Genomic DNA, 10,629 nt, shown 5'->3' with positions numbered 1-10,629 from the left:
ACTGCATTCACTACACTGTTTTTCTGCTTGCCCAGGCTACTGAAGCACACTGAATGAGCTATGAAGAAATTTTAATTGAATTGAATTGATTTACATGGTCTACAGCAGCGGTCCCCAACCTTTTTTGCGCCACGGACCAGTTTATGCCCGACAATATTTTCACGGACCGGCCTTTAAGGTGTCGCGGATAAATACAACAAAATAAAACCAGTACCGGTACCAAATAAAACAAGATTTATTCATAACACACGTGAAAAGACCCAGGAAAACCGAGTTAACGATAAAAACGATAACAAAATAACACTGAAAACCAATAAAAACCCTGAAAACCATACATTTCACACCTGAGCCTCAACTCTCGCGGCCCGGTACCAAACGACTCACCGGGGGTTGGGGACCGCTGGTCTAACTGCAAAAGCATTGTAACATATCAAAAGTAAAAGTACTTATCATGCCAAGGAGTAGTTAATGGTGTTACTGCGCTGCACTGAAAGCTAATGAAATTAACCTGGAAGTGGAAATTCAGGCCAGTTGAAGTGCATTAACCAAAGGATGGCATAGCTGAGGTATAAACACAGAGATGAGTCAAAGAAAAAAAAAAAATCATCTGAGATCCTAAAAGGCTTCTAGAAAAGCTGAAGAGCAGCTGTGATGGAACTGAACTGAAAGGCAGCTAAATGTAATGCTGACCGCGGATTTTACACTGACATCTGAGCTGAAGTGTCAATGTATCAGTTTTAATTTGAGCAGAATACAAAGCGTTTTCTAAAAAAAAATAATAATTCTGAGTGATTTTGTGTCCTATTTTAGGTTATTAGTTTATGTTTGTGGACATGTGGTGTCTGGTCTTTTTTCCTGTGTGTCTTTGGTGTCATGTTGAGTCTTTTTATTGTAAACTTTGGTCTTTTTTGTGTCCCTCTGTAGTAATTTTGTGTCTCCGGTGTGACTGTAGTCCATGTTTAGTTGCTTTATATCACCTTTCTGTCATTTGTATCACTTTGGTCAAGTTTTGTCTCTGTTTTCTTGTAATTTTGTGTCTTATTTCATGTCTCTGTGGACATTTTGTGGCTGTTTAGTGTGTTGTTTTTATGTCTTTGTGCATGTTTCGCATCTCTTTATTGTCACTTTGGTGTTTTTGTGCCCTTTTAGTCATTTTTTCATCTCATAATGTTTTTCTCTCTCTTTATGTCATTTAATGTCTTTTTAATGTCCCTTTGTCATCATTTTGCGTCATTTTGTTTCACTTTTCTTTTTGTTTTTCTTTTTAGCGATCCCTTTTGTAGTTGTTTTTTGTCCCTTTGGTGTCATTTGTGTCTTATCTTATGTCTTTCTGGTTATTTAGTGTCTCTGGTCTTGTTCATTCTTCTTTTTATAGTTGTTTTATGTCCTTGCTCCTGTTTATGTGCTTATTTCTCATTTTTGTGTTTTTGAGTATATTTTTACTCATGTTGTATCTCTTTGTGTGATTTTATTTTTATTCTTTGTAGTTTCTTATGCCTTTGCTCAGTGTGATTTTTTGTGTGTGTCTTTTTACATCATTATAAAATGACTTTATGGTCATTTTGTGTCCCTTTGAGTTGTTTTATGTCATTTTATGTATTTGTGATCATTTTGTGTCTCACTTGTCAACATTTCTGTTTCTTTGATCTTGTTTTGTGTCCCGACGACAAAGGGACAAAGACAGACAAAACGCGTTTTGTCTGTCTTTGCCCGTGTTTTGTGTCTCCTTGGTGTCATGCTTTTTCCTAAGATCCATTGGTTTGCTCTGCCTGCGATCCAGGCTGTATAATCGAACACAGATAACCGAGCAGTTGATGTTGACGTGGTAGTGATATATCTTGAGGTTTTTGGTGGAAACATTCAAATACACGTGAATAAAAGTTAGCAGAAACTGTTTGATAACAGCGAGCAATCATGCTGGACTTTGCCATCTTTGCTGTTACCTTTGTCATCATCCTGGTGGGCGCTGTCCTTTATTTGTACCCGGTAAGTTCCTGCAAGTTTGGCGTTAGCTTGCTACATTAGCGGGCTGTTGCCCTCATCCCAGTGTCCCAACCAAAAAGCGCTTTTAAATGTTTTAGTTCTTGTTCACGAGTTGGAGCACATTATTCTGAACTATTTAAGAGATTAATTGAGTAAGGAGTGTATTTTGCACATTTCGGCTCCCATTTAATATAATATTCATTGACCTAGTCCAGAGAAATCCAACTTCAAGAAGACGGAATGAGCGAAAACGAGATTTTTTTTTTCTTTCATTTTTATCAGTTTCCTTTATGTGTTTGTGTTACAAGCCGATTTATTTCTAAACTCCAACTAATTTACTTCACATCCCTAAACGATATCATGTTCCATATGCGCATGCCATTCAATAAGAAATTGTTAAATTTTGTATTTTTCAAAGAGGTTCTGAATGGGACCCGCTTTCCGACAGGCAGAGCCATTATTTTAAATTATGTAAAGACTTAGTAGACATGTGGACACCACTGTGAGAAAAACTACTCATGTTTAATGACTTGTATTTGTGTTAAACAACAAAATCTCATTTCTAATCATATTTTCAGTCATCCAGAAGGGCCTCTGGTATCCCAGGTCTCAACCCCACAGATGAGAAGTAAGTTTTCATCTTTACCTTTATTTTTTCTGCTTCTGTTAACTCTTATTCAGTAACAGCATTTTGTAAAATATAGTACATTGTGCATAATAATTAGCTTCTTAAGGGTCCTGTCATCCTAATAGCTTTTGTCAGTAAATATAAGCATATGTGCGTTAATGTTCTATTTTCTGTTCTCCAGGGATGGAAACCTGCAGGATATCATCGACAGAGGCAGTCTGCATGAGTTCCTCGTCGGCCTGCATGATGAGTACGGCTCCGTGGCCTCGTTCTGGTTTGGTGGTCGCCCTGTGGTCAGCTTGGGCTCCGTAAGCGAGCTTCAGCAACACATCAACCCCAACCACGCTAGTAAGCAAACCAGTTTGGATCAGCAGCTTTTCTTACACTCAGGAATTTGTTGGGAAAAATATCTAATTGAAAAGAAGAACATCCTTATGCATAAATCTGCTGTTTCCTGCTTCCTTTTTAGCCGACTCCTTTGAAACGATGCTGAAGTCGCTGCTCGGCTACAAGTCCGGGATGGGAGGTGGGGCCAGCGAGTCCATCATGAGAAAAAAAGTGTACGAAAGTGCCATCAACAGCACGCTGAAAAACAACTTTCCGCTTGTGCTCAAGGTTTCCAAAGCCAAGAAAAAATTTTTCTAAAATAAATAAGAAAACCAAAAACTTCCTCACACTTCCTGCTAACTGATATCTTGTTTCTTAGCTGGTGGATGAGCTGGTGAAAAAGTGGAAGTCATTCCCAGAGGGTCAGCACACGCCTCTGTGTGCCCACCTGCTGGGCCTGGCCATGAAGACGGTCACCCAACTGGCTCTGGGCGAGCGGTTCGGGGACGACACTGAGGTCCTTGCCTTCCGCAAGAACCACGATGCGGTGAGAAATTTTAGCACAAACCTCTGTGCAGTAAGCTTGGGGGACACAAAACTTTACTTTATTGGGATGCTAATCAAAAATGCACCATGCTAAAGTTCTGCAGGGAGTTTAAGGCTCTGTAACTGATCATTGATTTTTATTAATTTATTTATTTTTGCTCTTCTGACTCACGCTTCCAGATCTGGTCAGAAATTGGAAAGGGCTACCTGGACGGCTCCCTGGAGAAGAGCTCCAGCAGGAAAGCGCACTATGAGAAGGGTGAGCGAAGGAGGCGTGTCAACGTGTGGGAGCGGTGTCTGGCTTTGTGTGGTGAAGCCAAATGGAAAGTCTGCAGAGGCTCCGATGTTATCTCTGTGTTAAGCCTCTTGACAGACAGACCGAGCACATTCACGGTTACCACCTTAATCAGCAGACAGGCTTTGTTTGGATAGGATCGATAGGGATTTACCTGCCAAGGACAGATGCTATTTTGGGTGCTGTCTGAAAGGGCTGCAAAGACTGCATTTAATGTGTAACCCCACAGAGAGTGTCTGGCACTTGTTCATGTCACTTCATGTAACTCTGACACCAGGTTCTCAAAAAGTGGCTCCCCAGGTGTGAGAATAATTTACCCTTTACCCTATTAGTGCAGACAGGGGAACCTCACATTCAAGGTTTTGATGATTCAGATGTTTTTAAAGGGCCTGTCCAGCAGCTGTGGGACAAAATCTGTGAGCCGTGCCGGGCTAGGATGTCAGATTAGATTAGATTAGATTAGATAGAACTTTATTAATCCCTCGGGTGGGTTCCTCTGGTTTTGAGCCCTTGAATGTGGTCGGAGTCGCCACGGCTCTCATCTTGTTTTTTCCTCCTCGGTGGTCAGCTCTGTCAGAGATGGAGTCTTTGCTGTTGTCTGTGGCGAAGGACAGGAAAGCCCAGAGGAAGCAGGCGGTGTTTGTGGACGCTCTGCTGCAGTCCAACTTCACAGAGCGACAGGTGAATGCTGATGAGCTTCTGCTTTACATCCTCAGCGCTTTCACAGAGGTAAGAAAAAAAAAACGCTGAAATCTTGATTGTTTGTTTCAGATCATGGAGGACTGCATGGTGTTCACTTTGGCTGGATGTGTCATCGCTGCGAACTGTAAGTGGCCTGAATCAGAGGATGTGAAGCCTGCCAGATACAGTTTTTATAAGCACAGTTTCCCAGAGTTGTCTGATAGGCACTTAACAATAATGTAATGAACTTTTAGCTCTAAAAGCAAACAAAAGCTAACTTTTATTTATCTTTTATTAGCAAAATGTTGTTTTATTCTGATTCTAAGATTACACACTGTGGTGTTTTGGCAGTGTGTATCTGGGCTCTTTACTTCCTGTCCAATTCAGAGGAAGTGCAGGACAAGTTGCACCAGGAGCTGGAGGACGTGTTGGGTTCTGATCCGGTTTCCCTCGACAAGATTCCTCAGCTCAGGTAAGCCTTTTGGACTTTTACGTATTTAGGCGTTCTTGAGTCGTCCTTCACACGCGGTGCAGCCAATAACGTTGATGCGATCGCATTTCCGTCCTCGCGTAGATACTGCCAACAGGTCCTGAACGAGACGGTGAGGACTGCCAAGCTCACCCCCGTCGCGGCTCGGCTTCAGGAAGTGGAGGGCAAAGTCGATCAGCACGTCATCCCCAAAGAGGTATCCGGTTTCCCGGAGTCTGCGGCTCTCAGCCAGATTATTTCAGCTGCACAAACACAGTGTTTGCTGTGTTAATGGTAAACAAGAACAGATAGAAACATTAAATAGCGTAAGAAACATAAACCGAGGATTTTATTTTATTTTATTTTTTTAGATGCAACTTTTGAATGTTTATTTAAAGTCAAGCAAGTGATATTCCTGTTTTGTTTTATTTTTCTTCCTTCCCTATTAAAGTGCGTTGTTCCCTCAGTTTTCCCAGCTGAGGTTAAAATACAGCAGTTTTGTTACACGTAAACACTGTTGTTGTTGTTGTTGTTGTTACTTTCAGACGTTGGTGATTTACGCCTTAGGAGTGGTTCTACAAGATGAGGAAACCTGGAGCAGCCCTTACAGGTTTGACATTTTGGTTTTGACATGTTCTTCAGCCAGTTTAAAAATGGCTGCCAGTTCAAATCCCACTCATTCAAAATCTGCAATACAAAGAAAACTGTACTGGGTCACTAAATTATCACTCTATAAAACAGGATCTGTAACGCTCATTCCCAGTACTTTATTTATATTCTGGGACTAGTATGGTATCCCTTACTAGACTAAGAGGTACCATGCTGTGCAAAAGCCCCTCATTTCTTTGTGTGTGTGTGTGTGTGTGTGTGTGTGTGTGTGTGTGTGTGTGTGTGTGTGTGTGTGTGTGTGTGTGTGTGTGTGTGTGTGTGTTAAGCAACCTTAACCAATGAATTGTTAAAACCTTACAAAGGCACCTAACTCAACTATGAACCAGTGTCGTGTCTACACATAACAGAGAACTTGGAAAAGATTTTAAATCTGATCTTTGTCTTTAACAGACATAAAATAGCATTTTTCCAGAGCTATTAGCTGAAAGGTTGACACATCTCGATGTGTTGTGCAGCATGTCCTTAAAAATGTTGAGGGAACTGAACAAGTTCAGGACAAAAAGATGCATGCTAAGAGATGCATCTTAAACTTCAGCTTATCTGTCACTGTTCATGGAAGTCTCAGTGGATGGATTGCTGTGAAGAAGCCATTCTTACTGAAGGGAATCAGGGAGAAAGGTTGAGGTATGAAAATTACACAAGAACTGGACTGAAAATCAGTGACAACATATCTGATCTTGTTAAAAGTAACGATTATAAACAAAGAAAAGTGCAGTCAGATTTTGATCCACCATCCAATACCATCTGGAAAGCATCTGATTGGCAGCGGTTTCATCCCAGAGGCTCAAATATCGATTTGGTGAGCTTGAAACTTTTGTTGTAGCTCCACCAGGGGTCAACATTTAGTTAATGGATTAGGAAAAATTTTACAGGAAGAGCTCAAATAATTTAGTTGATCATCAACACATCTATTTAATTTTTCCTCTATTTCATAAGTAACTTCAAAACTAATGGCATTTTGTCATCAGCCTTAGCTGTTATTTGTGGGGGGGTTGCTTTGAAGTTAATTCTAACCGGTGGGTGGAAATAAAACCTGCTAGCATTACCGTGTAGAGCTCGCTGGATTATCAGGTGTTTCCTGTTAAGTCTACAGGTGCATGTCACAGTTATCACCGGGCATTCATCTGCCTTCACCAGGTAACATAAATCTGCAGCCATCAAATAAACTGCAGTTAAAATAATGTGACAGCTTCACAGTGAGGGGCTTTTTTTCTTCCAAGTTAAAGTTGTAATATGTCTGTTTACTGGTTTGGTGAATACTTCAATCCTCCCTCAGGTTTGACCCAGATCGATTCGAGGAAGAATCGGCCAGGAAGAGCTTCTGTCTGCTCGGATTCTCAGGGAATCAGACGTGTCCAGAGCTCAGGTAAGAGGAAATTATCCACACTCTGTCACTCAGACTGCTAATTGTGAAAGCAGACTTCATTAGACCAACTTTGGGAAGTTTTGATAACTATTTGAAGCTCTTCTACACCTGGATGTCCTGCATCAATCACTATTTGGTCTCCGTTAGGTTTGCCTACACTGTGGCTACGGTCGTCCTCAGCACGTTGGTGCGGCAGCTGAAGCTCCACCGACTGAAGGGGCAAGTGGCCGAGATCCGATCCGAGCTGGTATCCGCACCGAAGGACGAAACCTGGATCACCGTCAGCAGAAGAAGCAGCTAAAACAAAGATTTAGAGAAAACGATGAAGAGCAAAAAGCAACACATTTAACATCACTGAATGAAATTACCAGCAGAGTATTCCCTGTTAGACGTCATCGTAGTTCCCCATCATGATGCCAGTAGTTTGGACTGACACTCTTAATTTGTAGGATTTTAAAGGCTGTTTCACCCACCTTGTACCACCACTGAGGCCTTAAGCATGACATTAGCTTTTTCCACTCACAGGTTTAGTTTGTCGAACGCTTCCTGTCTCTTCAGGGAGGGAGGCTCGACGAGTAAAGCTGGAGTTGCTAGGTTCTGGTGGTCTCTGGTGAAAGCCAGTCAAACTGCAAAGCACTGGGCTTTGAACACAGATCCTTTTAAAAGGATGTTGGGCCCTCGGGCCACCCTCATGGAGTCTGTTTCTGTTTCTCTAGTTTGGGAAGAAACATGCGCATGAGCATCTTCTGGGTTGATGAGCCTTTCTACCATCCTGGTATCTTCTCCACATCCTCAAGACTGTGTTGGGCAGACATCGCCTCATGCTACCAGGAAAAATCTGAACTCGAGAAAAAAAAAGTCTGTGGCCACAACCTACTAAACCTTTTATGGGGGTTGTCTTCTTGTTGCCTCTCCAGTTCATCTGCTGTTGGAAACACTGATATCCCTGAAGATCCACCAACTTGTGATGATCAAGTGCTAAGCAGTGTGTATTTCCAGCCCACATGTGCAAGACATTTTAAATTAAATTGGGCCTGAACATGTATAATAAATCAATAATAGCTGTTATTTTGTTTATTGGATCAACAGGTTGGTGTATAAGAGACCAGAAAATAGTAAAAGCATCTCAGCTTTCTACAGGGGGAAGGAGGCGCTTTTAGCTCCAGAAAGTTATTCAGTGATTAGTTATTGAGTGATTGTTGCAGCTTTAAATGAAATGTTATGAGAGCTTTACAGAAGGGGAAGCAAAATCCTATTTTCTTCTCCTACTCCAGACTGGCTTCACAGTAACTAAAGCCTTAAAGAGTAATAAAAAATGAGTCCAGGAAATGTATTACAGGTTTTTATTGCGTACAGTAGTTAATATATAGTTATGAAATGTTTTATTCGCTGAGTTAAATATTTCTGAATTGAAAACTAATTAAAGAAAGAAAGAAAGAAAGAGAAATAAATAACCTCTGAAGCACTCAGCAGTGGGAGTGTGCTGTGATGCCGCTTTGTTATTAATTTTGGGAAGCCCGGCTGTGGGGAGAGCCCTGCGGTACCGCGGGCGGCCACGGGGGCGCCAGAGAGCGCACCTCTCCGCTAAAGATGTGAAAATGGCGGAGCTACAAATGCTTCTGGAAGAGGAGATTCCAGCGGGACGAAGCGCGCTGCTGGACAGCTTCACTAATTTGGAAAGAGTCGCGGAGTACTGCGAGAGCAACTATGTCCAGGTAGGCTGACACAACCGTGGAGGGGAAGAAGGTGTAGTTTGTTTCTTTCTTTTTTTTCTCAATGGAGCGAAGTGGTGCTAGGCTAACTGATGCTAGCGCTGCCGATGCGGTGCAGCCGTGCTGTCAGCTAGCCTCGGCTAGCGCAGCAACAACCTGCTGCCGATGCGGTTTTTTTTTGTTTGTTTTTTAAAATTAGATAACAAACTCATAATGTGGCAATTCCCCACCCGATTCATACCGCTATTTGTTTTCCTCTGTGTAACGATGTGTGTGAGCTGTGCATCCCACCGTGGTGGGTTAGCCGGGTAGCTCGTTAGCTTGCTGCTCGTCATCACCCCTCAAACCACCGAGCAGGCACCGTGAAAATCGATTTCTGTGCTCCGTGCGGGGATCAATCACTGCCAGCCAGCTGATCAGGCTCCGGCCTCAGATGTGGGACGCGATATCAAGGCAGATTAACCTCTGATAGGCTGTGACAGGAGACAACCCGCCGTGACAGCGTTACAAACAACTGATTTATGATGCTGTTGATGTAGCAGCCACACTTAAAACCCTTTTAAAATGCTCAGCCTGAAGCCATTCATGTGCACCTCCGTGCAGGAGAGGGGAGGGGGGTGATGTGGATACATTTCTGCCTGTGTGTGAGTGCAGCCATTCAGATGCTTTGAAATTCTGCAGGTGTGATCTCATCTCATTTCGGCATCTCCACTCATCACACACTCGCAGGCCAGCTTTCAGTAGGTGAGAAATCAGGGAATAAGCTAGGACACAAGGTGTGATGCTGAAATCTGACATCCCTGATGAGCTGGGCTGATCAGGTCTGACAAGTTGCCCTGGAAAGAAGAAGAAGAAGGAGGAGAGAGGTGGTGGATGTTGGCAGCTTGCTGTCTGGCAGGTTGCCCTGTGAGGTTTTCCCAGCTGCTGTCAGATGGATGTTATCACTTATAGATCAGCTGGACAGAAGCAGGAAGCATCAGGAGAATGTTTAGTGTGATGCTTCACCTCTTACGTTTTCATATTTTCTGTCCTTTTCTGTCTCACTTTAAAGCAGACTTCTTACAGCATTAGTCATTGAGGAATTTAAACCTGCTAACTAATATTTCGGGTTGTCATTCACATGATGCCACAGGTGTGTTTGCTCGAACTCCACGCCCAGGACTTGTTTGCAGTCAAGGGATGTTTCACTAACAAAACCAATCCCTAGTGTGTGAGATGTTTGTATTCACAGACTTCAAAGTAGGGCTGCTCGATTATGGCAAAAATGATAATCACGATTATTTTCACTGAAATTGAGATCGCGATTATTTGACGATATTTATTTAACCCTTTAAGACCTACTATAGAACCAAGTCCGCCAGAGCTTATATTATTTTTTTACATGTTGTAGTGCCATTTGTGGGAGCATTTCAAGTTGCTAAATAACTGTTATAGCCCATATTTTAATAATATGTATGCATTAAGTCCATAGTAACTACATTAATTGCAAAAAAGTGCAATAAACTACAAAAAAATTGAAAATCGCTTTTGTTTTGTTTTTTTACATATATTTCTACTTGGAGAAATTTAAGAGGTTTTTTCCCTCAAAACTTTAAATACAAAAAAGTTGCAAAAAATAGTTTACAACAACAGGAAATTTATTTTGAGTGTCTTCATAGTTTTATTTTGGAGATACAGCAATTTTTATATACACTGCAGGAAAAACAAAAAAAACAATCCTATGATGCAAATTTGCAAAGAAAACAGCAGGTGCATCAAAATAAACTCTTTCCAGCAGTGCAATTCGAGTTCTAAGCATCCCAGAAACTATTCAGAAAAGTCAAACACTCAATTAGTGGATAATTGAGTGTTTCCTCTATTTATCAGTTACTTTCTCTCAGACTCTTTCGACTTTTTAATTTGTGGAGTGATCGTTTATCACAAAAGTCACTTTTTTTTCTTCTTTTTTTTCCA

At 41.7% G+C, this 10,629-nt stretch overlaps 2 protein-coding genes across 18 annotated transcripts in view; both read left to right on the top strand.

Annotated features, from left to right (window-relative positions):
* The first annotated feature begins 52 nt into the window (after window positions 1-52).
* cyp20a1 (cytochrome P450, family 20, subfamily A, polypeptide 1) lies at window positions 53-8,032 on the top strand. The gene is made up of 13 exons (XM_004571272.6): window positions 53-1,986; window positions 2,562-2,611; window positions 2,793-2,959; window positions 3,081-3,226; window positions 3,318-3,485; window positions 3,665-3,743; window positions 4,348-4,460; window positions 4,551-4,605; window positions 4,812-4,932; window positions 5,035-5,146; window positions 5,475-5,539; window positions 6,875-6,964; window positions 7,112-8,032. The coding sequence occupies exons 1-13, from the start codon at window positions 1,915-1,917 to the stop codon at window positions 7,263-7,265; spliced, it is 1,392 nt and encodes a 463-aa protein (XP_004571329.1). The 5' UTR covers window positions 53-1,914; the 3' UTR covers window positions 7,266-8,032.
* A 457-nt stretch (window positions 8,033-8,489) lies between these two features.
* Window positions 8,490-10,629, top strand: part of LOC101481727 (abl interactor 2) — a 31,939-nt gene continuing 29,799 nt past the window's right edge. For all 17 annotated transcript variants that reach the window (XM_076879933.1, XM_076879932.1, XM_024798802.2 and 14 more), the window contains exon 1: window positions 8,490-8,679. In XM_076879933.1, the coding sequence (XP_076736048.1) occupies window positions 8,563-8,679 (117 nt within the window). In that variant the 5' untranslated portion in view covers window positions 8,490-8,562. The remainder of the gene's footprint in view (window positions 8,680-10,629) is intronic.

Source organism: Maylandia zebra, linkage group LG23 (assembly GCF_041146795.1).
Source record: "Maylandia zebra isolate NMK-2024a linkage group LG23, Mzebra_GT3a, whole genome shotgun sequence".
Classification (NCBI taxonomy): domain Eukaryota; kingdom Metazoa; phylum Chordata; class Actinopteri; order Cichliformes; family Cichlidae; genus Maylandia; species Maylandia zebra.
The sequence above is the reverse complement of the archived record's forward strand: the minus strand, read 5'-3'. Positions and strand labels throughout refer to the sequence as shown.